The sequence below is a fragment of the Mixophyes fleayi genome, chromosome 2, assembly GCF_038048845.1.
Source record: "Mixophyes fleayi isolate aMixFle1 chromosome 2, aMixFle1.hap1, whole genome shotgun sequence".
NCBI classification, from domain to species: domain Eukaryota; kingdom Metazoa; phylum Chordata; class Amphibia; order Anura; family Limnodynastidae; genus Mixophyes; species Mixophyes fleayi.
The window spans coordinates 316147142-316160740 of NC_134403.1; the positions used below are offsets into that span (position 1 = coordinate 316147142).

Sequence of the window (13599 nt, forward strand, 5' to 3'; positions counted from 1 at the left end):
AAGTGATTTATTACACACGGTGGTGATTAATTTAAATCTAATACCACACTGGTGCTATATATGCATTGATCATAGGGAATTGCATTGACCTATGGTAATGTGATCTTTTTATTTTTTGTATGGATGAACTGAGAACTTTGAATTCGGGAACATTGAGGATATTGTACGGGACAATACTTTTCTGGACTTGAGTTGGATCGTTCTAGGAAGTTTCAAAGTGACTGTATGCTTTTGGAATTTATATACTTTTGTTCATCTGTTAGAGTATAAGCGCCATACTTGTCTATTACTTTCAAAAGTTTTATCTATATACATACATAGATGGGTTGTATGCCAATAGACAGGGGCAGCTAAATACTAGTCAGCGCAGACATATCCATAATTTTATATTACAATCTAATACTGTCCATCCAGTTTATAATTCTCAGAATCTGAGAGCTGTGTTTTGACTCTGTTAATGTATGTGTTGCTCTACAGATCCTTTATTGACAGCAGCTCTCTGAGGAAGAAAAAGCAGAGCGTGTTGGATCATTTGGGCGGCTCCAGCCAGCAAAGCTCTATTCTCAATGTTCTTGGTAAGCGACTTTCCATAGACTTTTATGTGGTCCACATGGCCACCTAGTGGTTATTTGTTCTGTTGCAATTTCTACTGTTAGTCTAGCTCAAGGACTGATGACCTTGAGCTAGACTAACAGAGACTGTCTGGAATTGCAGGGGCCTTCCTCCCTCCATCTTCCCTTCCTCTCTTCCTCTCTTCCTCCCTTCCTCCCTTCATCTTCCCTTTTCCCTTCTCCCTTCCTCCCTCCATCTTTCCCTTTCCTCCCTCCATCTTTCCCTTTCCTCCCTCCATCTTTCCCTTTCCTCCCTCCATCTTTCCCTTTCCTCCCTCCATCTTTCCCATTCCTTCCCTCCATCTTTCCCATTCCTTCCCTCCATCTTTCCCTTTCCTCCCTCCATCTTTCCCTTTCCTCCCTCCATCTTTCCTCCTCTCTGTTCCCTACCTAGCCCCCTTCTCCCTTCCTCTCCTTCCTTCTCCCCTCCTCCCTCTTACCTCTCCTCCCTCTCCCCCCTCTCCCCTTCTCCTTCTTACCTCTCCTCCCTCTCTCCTTCTTACCTCTCCTCCCTCTCCCCTTCTCCTTCTTACCTCTCCTTCCTTTCCCCTTCTTACCTCACCTCCCTCTCTCCTTCCTTTCCCCTTCTTACCTCACCTCCCTCTCCCCTTCTCCCTCTTACCTCACCTCCCTCTCCCCTTCTCCCTCTTACCTCACCTCCCTCTCCCCTTCTCCCTCTTACCTCACCTCCCTCTCCTTCTCCCTCTCACCTCCACCTCCTTCTCCCTCTTACCTCCACCTCCCTCTCCCCTTCTCCCTCTTACCTCCACCTCCCTCTCCCCTTCTCCCTCTTACCTCCACCTCCCTCTCCCCTTCTCCCTCTTACCTCCACCTCCCTCTCCCCTTCTCCCTCTTACCTCCACCTCCCTCTCCCCTTCTCCCTCTTACCTCCACCTCCTTCTCCCTCTTACCTCCACCTCCCTCTCCCCTTCTCCCTCTTACCTCCAACTCCCTCTTACCTCCACCTCCCTCTCCCCTTCTCCCTCTTACCTCCACCTCCCTCTCCCCTTCTCCCTCTTACCTCCACCTCCCTCTCCCCTTCTCCCTCTTACCTCCACCTCCCTCTCTCCTTCTCCCTCTTACCTCCACCTCCCTCTCCCCTTCTCCCTCTTACCTCACCTCCCTCTCCCCTTCTCCCTCTTACCTCACCTCCCTCTCCCCTTCTCCCTCTCACCTCCACCTCCTTCTCCCTCTTACCTCCACCTCCCTCTCCCCTTCTCCCTCTTACCTCCACCTCCCTCTCCCCTTCTCCCTCTTACCTCCACCTCCCTCTCCCCTTTTCCCTCTTACCTCCACCTCCCTCTCCCCTTTTCCCTCTTACCTCCACCTCCCTCTCCCCTTCTCCCTCTTACCTCCACCTCCCTCTCCCCTTCTCCCTCTTACCTCCACCTCCCTCTCCCCTTCTCCCTCTTACCTCCACCTCCCTCTCCCCTTCTCCCTCTTACCTCCACCTCCCTCTCCCCTCTAGCCCTCTCTTCCCTCCTCCTCCCCAGTCCACTCCTTTCTTCCCTCCTCCTCCCTAGCCCCCTCCCTTCTTCCCTCTCTCTTCCTTTCACCCCTCCTCCCTCTTCCTCCTCCCTAGTCCGCTCCCTAAGCCCTACTCCACCCCCTTTCTCTTGTTCTTCCTACTCCCTAAACTGCCCCTCTCCCTCCTCTTTCTCCCTAGCCCGACCCTTCCCTCTCTGTATGCACTTTTGCTGCACATGCACCGTACGGAAAAGTGTATTTTACACTTGGGCGGTGGACTACGTCCAATACTACATCATCCCCTGTACGTACATTTTTACTTTTTTCTTTTTTGGTATGCTTATGTGAACTAAAGTTATCTAAATTAGCTTATGGCAGAGGACAATAGCTTGCAGGCAGGTAGGTACAATAGCTACATATAAATCGAAATATATTATAAGCATTGCTAACTGGTTCACTGCTATTGCTATGATGTATCCTTCTGTAGATGCTTTCCAGAGGGCACGAAGGCGAATGCAGATGGCCCGAGAGAGCCTCCCAAAGGATATTTTGAACACTTCAAACATATCACAACTTGAACAGTCAACGGCCTGAAACTGTTTTACCTCCGTCTGTGTGTAGCCCGGTGAACACTACATTTTCACCACATTACCAAATAGATATGAATTGTATATATGTATACATATTACTGCACCTTGTTACAAATACTTTGTTGGTGCAAACCTCCATTTGTTCAGAGAGAGGTTGGGTAATTTTTAAGATTTTTTTTTATTATTTTTTTTTTACAAATAATTGCTTAAATTGATTGCAAATGAGGAAATGTTGTAAATTGTTCGTATACTTAAGTTATATTTTTGTAGAATGTTTGTCCAGGGTATATATTTCCTTCCATGCCTTTTTTTGTTGCGCTCTCGGAGAAACCCAGTTGATTTTATAGTACAACCTCATATTTTAACACACTGGTATATGTGCACTCTCATCCAGTGTTATACGGGATTTTATAAACATTTTCTGAATTGAATGTCTCCAGTTTTTTCCTAAAATATTTGTATCATGTCGCTGGGGAACATTCTAGTGCATAAGAAAAAGGTAACTAATAACAAACAATCAAACATTTCTTTTGCTGAACTGAACTATACAGAATGTGGTTGCTGTGCGTTACAGCACCTTTCCCCTCTATTCCAGTTTCCATAATATGTTTGCCAGTATCTCGTCATATTAAAATATGGTGGTTCTGCAAATTCCAAAAGTTGTCCGCTACATATGATTAAAAAATCTTTCTCCACTTGTTACTGTTATTTGTGTTTTTATTGATTACAAACCCTCTGTTATGCATTGTTTGTTGAAAGTAGTTGAAACTGCAACAAAGTATTAAATTAGACTTATCAAAGCATTAGTTTAAACAAACCCCTTCAAACCTACCTAAAATGCCTGGGGTTTTACCATGGACAGCTTGGGTCTATCCAGTCCCCACCATGTTATACTTTTTAGGATTAAATTTGCCATAGGTTTTATATCCGTAATAGATGTGGAAGAAGTAGGTACCAGGTGGAGGCCTGCTGAGTTGAGTGAGTTGGAAGTGTACAACCTGATCTTGAACTCAAGTTCATTGGTCTCTGTGGTGAAGGGATATTCTGCCTTTACTGAAATATATTACTTGACTTGTCCATGGTACTTTGTGGGTCTTCTCTGTTTGTATATAAAGGATGTAGGTGGTCAAATTTGCATGGCCGGAAAACCAAAAATTGCAGTATTCCCAGGAAAAGTTCTTCTGTAGTCCTCTGTCCCGCACAACAAGAATCCACAAGAGGATTAATCAAAGCAACTGATCTGAACAAATACTCAAAGTACAAATTACATTTTTAGGCCACCTCATTTGGCTTCTAAACCAATAGCCTACTTCCTAATAACTTCTGCAACCAAACCTGGGATTATTCCTGAATAATTGTTATTTTACTGCTAATAATTAGCTATGAAAGACACCATTTTCTGTGGAAGACCTTGTTTTATGGATGGTATTGATGGTATTCTTCATGGAAATATGTCAATAACTGAAGCAGTGTTAGATAAAGAAGTACCACATAAAGTAAGGCATACATAATCTATGGAATAATAAAGAAAACAACCATATTAAACCGGCAAATCAATATATTACAAAAAATATCATAAACTAAAAGGATGTAAGCAGATAAATCCATAAAGTAATGATGGGCAGAATTAGTGTATGCATGTTTCAGTGTTCCAATGCTAAAGATGCTTTTAACGCTAGACTCTAAAAACAGAACCAGAATAGAGTAATGTACACACTTGGGTAATACATTAGGCATGGCTGTATTTTACAGATGTTCCAGTGAAGTTGGAAGAATCCATCTTCATCCATCCTGCCAGAGTGCTCAACGGCACTCTTGTTTGGTGACATCCTACGCCAGGCTGTGAAGCTATTTTCCAAGTTTCAGAGCCATTCCTTTCTGGAATACTCTCACCAACACAGAGACTACAACACATGGCAGACATCTATTATATCTAATTGCAGTTGCAGGGGGTATGGAATTATCCCAAAACTGAAAAAGAATGTGGACAGTGTTGGACATTGAGAATGTCACCAAGCCAAAATTTTAATCAGTGAAGCTACTAAAATCAAATACACTTTATTAAAAAAAGATAAAACACAAAACATATTCCAATAAAAAATACATAATCTTAATCAGTGCACTGATTGAAACACCATTAGCAAGAAGTCTTCATACATTATGTCAATCATGAAACGGTCTAGCTTATTCTAACAAAATATATGTCAAAGCACAATTCCATATGCTGATATTGCCTCCTTGGAATAATTAAAAATGAAAACGTCCCGTTGCACAGCCTGATCCAGATATCTGATATGATTATAATGCAGTTCATCACAATTTTAAAGAAGCCAGGCAATAAAGAAAACGCTGATACACAGCCTTTTGAGTTGTAGATGACAGATTCAGAACTTCTACATATGTAAAAATATATGTGGATAGAAAATATATTCTCTCCGACCGTCCTTCGGTATACACATGAAACTCAAGTATATTCTCTAAGCTTAGCAGCATATGCACAGGGAGCGATAGTATTTAGTACACTGAATGTCTTACGGTGTATAGAAACTTCCAGGTTTAGCAAATAAAAATTAATGTATAGAAATACCGTATCTAAGAAGCGGTACCGTCCTGGAAAGTATGATCATCCAGACGAACTTGATCCATATACAGACTGCAGTGAAATACAAAATGTTTCCTGTCACATCCTCACACTGTATGATGGATAAGGGAGGATATGCCTACCTGTTGGCATCCCGCAGAAAGAAACAAACCCTTTTTCTGAAATAAAACGCACAGGCTGGTGTTGGTGTAAATAACGGTCACAGTTTTATTTAAAATCAACAACAAATGCAGGGAAAGTAGTGCACAAGGTTCTTTTTCCTTTTACCAATTCCTCAACCTTTTGTGGTGCGTGTTCTGCCCACCATGTGGGCACCGCAAGCATGCCCCCTGGAGCCTGCATCTTGTGCCCACTCATCCTCTTTTTCTTTGGCACGCCCCCGTAGAGGCCAAACCGTTGAAGCTGGAGCCAGGTAGACCACCTTTCTGGGGTGATTATGCACCGATGCTGGATCCTCCCATAGCTATAGCTTGTGCGCCGCTTGCCCCCACCACACGAGGCCCTCGTGAACCCTTCATGAGGCCGAACCACCATCACCATGCTGTGACACCAACCGTCCAACACTTCCAGTATCTCGTTATTGAACAAGTCCAGCGCGACCTCTGACAAGTGTACCCCATCTCCCCTATGAAACCAATGCATTTCATGCTAGTGTCTGCATGCCGTATGCTGATGCCGCCACACGCTGAAATGAGTTTACTTATGGCCGAATTCACCCTCTTACAAGCTCTGTCAATGCCCACTCCCTTCCTCGCACCTATTGCGGACAGCCTTGGGATGATATATGATCATACCAATGTAACGTCACTCCAGCGGTCTTTCATCCACACCAAATCATCCCAGATACCTTGTGCTAAATCTAAAGATTTCTTCTTTCCTAGGTCATTGCCCCTGAGGTGTAAAACTACCACATCAGATTGTCGTCTGCCTCTAGCAACTCCTTTCTGAGGTCCCCCCATACTATTCCTCTTTTTCCCAGCCAACTAATGGTAACTGCTTCCTTTGGCAGGCCTAGCTGCTGCCCGTATGGCCTAATGGAAGACCACTTCGCAGCCCAATGGACATAGGAGTGTCATCCTACCCTGGTTGGCTGTGAAAAGATTGAGACTGCATGAGTGAGGTGGACTGTACTGTCAACTCGCTGACTCTGAAAGCCCTACTAACTCCCTCAGCCTCTCTGCTGTCACTAGTTCCCGGGGATCCGGGTTCCAAGTCTTGCTCCTGGCCCAACCCCTCATTATTGTACGCACTATGAATGCTTTGGTTATTTCTGCTTCTCCCCTCCGCCTTAAGGAAAAAGCAATGCCTGCTAGTATGTTGCTAGCACTGGTCTTCAAAGCCCTGGCTGTGTTCAGCTCACCCAGGAATGCCAATAATATCTGTAGGGTTTCCTTACCCCCTTATGATCTTCTGGCTATAAACTGCTGCCATCTATCCCAAACTGCACTATAAGATCTGCATGCCTTTTGCGCCAAGGACTTTGCCACCAGCTCGCCTAGACTGGGTTGCCAATCTGCCAAAGTTGGGAAGGGCATGGTAAACCTGCTTGTTTTCTCCTTGAAGATCTTCCACTTCTGTCGTGAGAGCGCATCAGCTATGGTATTATGCTTGCCCTGGACATGCTTTGCTCTGAATGTAATGTTCTAAGCAGGCACCCTGCAACTAACCACCTAAGAGGGGGGGGATGATGCTGACTGATTAATGGCCTGCACCACCCCCAGGTTGTCGCAACAGAATCTCATATGCCTGCTCTCTAAACTTTACCCCCAAATGTCTAACGCCACCACTATAGGAAACAATTCCAGTGCAGCTAGGTTCTTAGTGAGACCACTAGCGATGCACTTGTCTGGCCATGATTGTGCTCCCCATTTCCCCTGCATATGTGCTCCAAAAAAACCTATTGCCCCCACTGCTTCTTTGAACAGCTGCAGATCACGGTTAGGCTGTTCTGTTGCGGCCACAAACGCACCCAATTAAACTCGTGTATGAAATGATCCCATACCAACAGATCTATTATGATCTCCCTGCTAATGCGAATCCTGTTGTAGCTCTCTCCAGCCCCCTCTTAAAATATACGGTCCATTTTTATAACCAGGCAAGCAAAGTTTAGCAACCCCAGCATTGACAGCATCTGTTCCAGAGTGACCTTCCTAGCCTCTTTGCCATTTTATCTCTAACCACTGTTGTCTGCGCATTGATGGACAAGTTTTTACTCACTCTCATTCCAGAAACTGACCGCCTAACAATATATTTAATTATTAGTAAGTCCAGCCAGTTCCCAGCAGCAACAAACAAGGTGGCTGTCACGGTTGGCTTATGGGAAATAGATCCCTAGGCTCTGCTGAACATGCTGAGAAGACTCGTCCGGGCTCGTCAAAGATCCGCCGGAAGGTAGCCAAGAAAACAAGGTAATTGCTGAGCAAAGGGTCTTCTCGCATCCAGAGTGGTAGGAAGTTCTTGAGATGTCAGTACATCCTTGATTTTGTCCAATAGACCTTGCCAGAATGCTGCTACCAAGGCGTCATTATTCCAAGACAGTTCTGAGAAGAGGGTACGAAATTCTATAACGTACTGGGCGACTGTACTTTGGCGAAGTCTGAGAATGCTAGCAGAGGCTGAGAAGACTCGTCCGGGCTCGTCAAAGATCCGCCGGAAGGTAGCCAAGAAAACAAAGTAATTGCTGAGCAAAGGGTCTTCTCTCTCCCATAGGGGAGAGACCCATGCCAAGGCCTGACCGGACAACAGAGAAATAATGTAAGCTATTTTAGACCTAGCGGAAGGAAAATTTTGGGACTGTAGTTTCAAACTGAATGGAACATTGGTTAATAAAACCACAACAGAGTTTGGGGTCCCCATCAAAGTTTGCCGGTGTAGGTAGTCTCAGAGAAGAAGATGGACTCTGCGGAGCAGAGCGCTGGTCCTGAGGAGAAGCAGCCACAGATGGATGAGCAGCCTGTAGAATATCCAGGCGACTGGTCAGAGTCTGGAAACACTGCAAGAGTTGCCATTGGATACTATCCTGTTGCTCTACGTGTAAAACCAGATGTTGTAGTAAGTCTTTAGCTGAAGGCTCCACCGGGGGATCAGACATTTGGCCTGTTCTTACTGTCACGGATGGCTTATGCGAAATAGATCCCTAGACTCTGCTGAACATGGCTTGGCCCACCCGCAGGTGCGGAGTCTAACAGGCAGGTGGTTTTCACCAAGAACCCCCACAAGGAGGGGCACCAAACCTGCAGGTCGCGGTCCTGTGAGTGGGTGAACAGCATAACGGTATGGAAGAGCCAGGTGAAGCGGGTGGAGACTTTAGAGCCCACAGGTATATGGTATGGAAACAGGAACAACAATAATAAGACTGATGGGCAGCGACAATTGAGGCACTAAGAGAACGGATGTCCTGCGGTAAAACAAGGGAAGAAGAGCAGAAGCTGTCACAATGGTGTATCCAAGAGTGATTGGTAGAGATACTGGAACAGCGGGAGTACAGTACTAGACTTATGCTGAGCACACGGGGGAAGCAGAGGTAACTTGGGACAACAGCCGATGAGTCACCAAGGCAGTTGCGGCTCACAGTGGTAAAGGTTAGAGAACTGGAGCTGTCACGATGAAGTACACTGGAGATGGTAATAGTGGTACTGGAACAGCAATAGTTCAACACAGCCAGAGACTGAGAACAGACTGAAGTAGCGGAGGTAACTTGTAGTAACAGCTGATGAGTCACAGGTGTAGTAGCGGCTGAGTGGTAGCGATGAGAGAACCGGGGCTGTCACGATGAAGTACACTGGAGATGGTAATAACGGTACTGGAGCAGCGAAGGTTCGGCACAGGCCACAAACTGAGAGCAGGCTGGAATAGCGGAGAACCACAAGGATAACAGGAACCAGAGCCACAGGCTACAGGAAGTGAGCTTGAAGAACAGGCATCAGACATGTGAATCCAGGAGGTTTAAATAGTGCTCCAGAAATGCTCAGCCAATGACAAGAGGGAGGAGGTCCAGAAGTGCAATAGACTTGCACCTGTGCAGAACTGAATATAGCTGAATGAATGAAGTTTGTCTGACGCTGGGACATGGCAGTTTCCAGATGAATGAAATGCAGGTAACGAGACAGGTACTATTTGCGGGACCGAAGCATTACAGTACCCCCCCCCTTTAAAAGTGCCCACTGGACGCTTAGACAAAGTCTTCCGTGGAAACTGAGCATGGAATTTTCGTAGCAGAGCTGGAGCTTGAATGTCGGAAGCGTTGACCCAAGAGCGTTCTTCGGGACCAAAGCCCTTCCAATCTACCAAATACTTGGTGGTTCCTCTGGAGACCTTGGAATCCAGGATCTGTGTGATGTCAAACTCTTGTTGCTGAGAAAATTTGGGAACAGTGCAAGTGGAAACTGGAACGGAGAACGTGTTGATAATGAGTGGTTTGAGAAGACAAACATGGAAGGAGTCAGATATGAAGGGAAGCGGGCAGCTGAAGTTTGTAGGATACTGGATTGATGACCCGAAGTATTTTATAGGGTCCAATGAAGCAAGTGGCAAACTTCATTGACGGAACCTTGAATATTTTGCGTTGATAGCCAGACCTTGTCTCCCACCTTGAGTGCTGGAACTGCTCGGCGCCTCTTGTCCGCAAAGGTTTTATAGCATGAGGAGGTCTTTTTAAGATTAGCAACTACTTTAGTCCATATGGTGGTATCTTCAAAAGTCGGGACATGGGTGGGTGGGTGGGAGAAAACCTGGGAAGCAGCAGATGAAGTCCAGTAACAATAATGAATGGAGTAGCAGCAGTAGACTCATGGAAGAGGTTGTTATATGCGAATTCGGCCCATGACAGGAGGTCAACCTAATTGTCCTGGGAGGCAGAAGAAAATAACCTGATGATTGTCTTCAGATCCTGATTCACCCTTTCAGTCTAGTCATTGGACTGTTGGTGATCAGCCGAGGAAAAGTTGAGTTGTATACCAAGGGTTTTACAGAGGGCAAGCAAAAATTTTGAGGTAAATTGAACCCCTCTGTCAGATACAATTTCCATGGGACAACCGTGCAGTCGAAAAATTTATTTTATGAAGTGTTGGGCGAGGACTGATGAGTATGGCAGAACAGTGAGAGGAACAAAGTGGGCCATCTTCGAGAAGCGGTCCACAATGACCCAAATGGTATAACATCCTTTACTGTATGGAAGGTCAGTAACGAAGTCCATACTGACGTGAGTCCAGGGCTTAGTGGGTACGGACAATGGTTATAATGGACCGATAGGACTTGCACGAGGACTTTTGTGATGGGCACATACGTTACAAGCAGCTACAAAATCTTTGATGGCTGGTCGAATAGAGGGCCACCAATAGGAGCGAGATACCAATTCATAGGTCTTGAGAAACTCCGCGTGTCCGGAGAATCTGGGGGCATGACACCAGCGGAGCAGTTTTTTCCGAAGAGAGACAGGAACAAATGTTTTCCCAGGAGGATGAGAATTGGTCGTAGTGAGTCCTATTAAACATTTAGGATCCAGGATGGGACGACTGAGAGGGAGATTAGAGTTCAGGTCAGAGTTGAAGGCCCTGGAAAGTGCATCTGCTTCTTTATTAAGGTGACCTGGTTTGAAGGTTACATGGAGGTTGAAACGGGAGAAAACAGAGACCAACGAGGCTGGCGGGGGTTGAGGCACTGAGCAGACTGTAGATATAACAAATTTTTATGGTCAGTAAAAATGGTGACCACATGCTGAGCCCCCTCCAAAAGGTAACGCCATTCTGACCGAGCCAATTTCAAATTGTGTAATTCCGTTCTGTGGGTAGAAACTTGCGGGAGAAGAAGGCACAAGGAAGAAGTCTGTTAGGAGGATACTTCTGGGCGAGTACTGCTCCTACTCCAATAGCAGAAGCATCGACTTCTAGAAAAAAGGTTTGCGAAAGATTGGGTTGTCTGTGTTAGTAGTCGCGGCGGCCGCAGGCACCGCCGTGACTCTCCTTGTCTTTCTGCTGGCTTCCCAGCCGTTGCTATGGCGGCCGGGACGTCACTTGCCTAGGCAACAACCGGGACGCCTGTAGTAACATCGTGCAGTGCCCGGCCAGCTGTCAGACAGCCGGGCGCGTGCGCACAGGGGCCATAGTACTCAGCCAATAGTGGCTGATTGAGGAGGCTCTGCTACTCATTTACTGGCTGTATGCCAGTAATTCATCATGCAGCCATCTGGCTGATTATTCCTAGCTGGGCACCCTGTAGCCTCATTGGCCATTAGTAATTAATCATTAGGCTATTCCTGTGAATGCTGGTAGGGCTCTGTTCTGATTGGCTCCTTGTACTATTTAAGGCAGTGAGGACTGAGCTTCACTGCCGGTTATAGCGTCCTGTTTACAGTTCTGCTGCCTGCTACTTTATCTCTGTGCTTGGTGATTAACCTATGACAGATTTCCCGTGTATGACCCTTGCTTGTTCCTGGACCTTGAACATATGCTTCTGACCCTGACCAATTGCCTGAACCCGGATTTTGCTTCTCTGCTAGTGCCCCTGATCTTTCGCCTGTCCCTGGATTCCGAACCTGTGCCTGTGACCTTGGTTTGTTCTGTGGATACGCTGTCTGCTGCCGGCACCAACCCTGCCTGAACCCCACGCTGCTGTCCGCCATAACACCCTATCCCTGGGTTCTCCTTAGCCGGTACACAACTCTCGACCCTCTGTTAGCCTGCGGCCAAGTCTGTCCCCACCACTAGGGGCTCCAGTGAATACCTGGCTTTCGGACTAGACTCCGGGTTTTGTTGTACCAGCTGGAGGAGTTCCTAACAGTCTGACGATGGGTGCAGAAGAGAAGGCTCGTTTCAGGAATGCGAATGCCTCCAAGGCCTCCTCCGTCCAGTCCTTGGTATTGGCCCCTTTCTTAGTGAGAGCCGTTATGGGAGCAACAATGGTGGAATACCCCTGCATAAATTGTCTGTAATAGTTAGAGAAGCCTAAGAAGCGTTGCACTGCTTTAAGGGTGGCGGGACACGGCCAATCCAGGATTGCCCGAACCTTCTCAGGGTCCATCTGTAGCCCAGATCCGGAGATGATGTACCCTAAGAATGGCATGGAGGAAGCTTCAAAGGAGCACTTCTCTAACTTACAATACAGTTGGTTCTTCCGAAGCCTAGACAGAACCTCAATGACATGTTGCTGATGAGAATGAACATCCTGAGAGAAAATGAAAATGTCATCCAGGTAGAGAACTACATATGAATAGAGCAGGTCTCTGAAGATCTCGTTAATGAAACTTTGGAAGACAGCTGGGGCATTACAAAGTCCAAAGGGCATCACTAAGTACTCATAATGACCATCACGTGTATTAAAAGATGTCTTCCATTCGTCTCCGGAGCGTATCTGGATCAGGTTGTAGGCCCCTCGTAGGTCTAGTTTAGAGAAGACTTTGGCCCCCTTGATACGGTTGAACAACTCGGTAATGAGAGGGATAGGATACCGATATTTTACCGTAAAAGCATTAAGACCTTGGTAATCAATACAGGGGCGGAGAGATCCGCCCTTCTTTTTAACAAAAAAGAAACCCGCTCCGGCAGGAGAGACAGATGGCCTGATGAAGCCCCTCTGAAGATTTTCTTTGACGCATACTGACATAGCCGAGGTTTCTGGCTGGGAAAGTGGAAAGACTTCCTCTGGGAGGATTCTTCCCCGGGAGAAATTCTATCGGACAATCCCAAGGGTGGTGGGGGGGGGCAAAAGTTCAGCTTGGACCTTATCGAATACATCCGCAAAGTCTTGATATTGAGGAGGAAGTCCCGGGAGAAATGTTTTAGTGGAAGAAGATAGAATCTTAATTGGCTTGATTTGAGTTAGACAATTGGACCGACATTGAGATCCCCAGGCCAAAACTTCAGAGGTATTCCAATCCAGGCTGGGAGAATGTACACAAAGCCAGGGTAGACCTAGGATAATGGGAGTAGTCGAGTGCGGTAAAACAACAAATGAGATGGTTTCAGAATGCAGAACCCCAATACGGAGAGTGAGAGGCTTGGTAGCGAACCCAGGAGTTGAGATCCATCAATGGCAGTGATGGTCACCGGTGTCTCCAAGGAAACAACAGGAATAGAACATTGGGATACAAAAGACCAGGAAATAAAATTCCCTGCTGCACCCGAGTCCACCAGTGCTTGGGAGAATTCTTCAGAGAAATCCCATAATAGGGAGACTGTGAGAAGACAAGCTGATGATGAGGAGGCTTTACATGTCCCCAGTCTGACCTCCCCGGAGCAGACTAGGGCCTGGCATTTCCCGATCTCCTTGGGCAGGAATTCAGAAGTGGCCAGACTCGCCACAATAAATACATAACTTGTTTAAACGTTTCCTT

General features: G+C 46.4%; 1 protein-coding gene across 1 annotated transcript in view; it reads left to right on the forward strand.

The window, feature by feature from the left end:
- The window catches only part of MKS1 (MKS transition zone complex subunit 1), a 36709-nt gene extending 33344 nt beyond the window's left edge, over positions 1 to 3365 (forward strand). Inside the window, exons 17-18 of the mRNA XM_075196655.1 lie at positions 478 to 575; positions 2566 to 3365. Coding sequence (XP_075052756.1) covers positions 478 to 575; positions 2566 to 2672 — 205 coding nt within the window. The 3' untranslated portion in view covers positions 2673 to 3365. The remainder of the gene's footprint in view (positions 1 to 477; positions 576 to 2565) is intronic.
- Positions 3366 to 13599: the final 10234 nt, after the last annotated feature.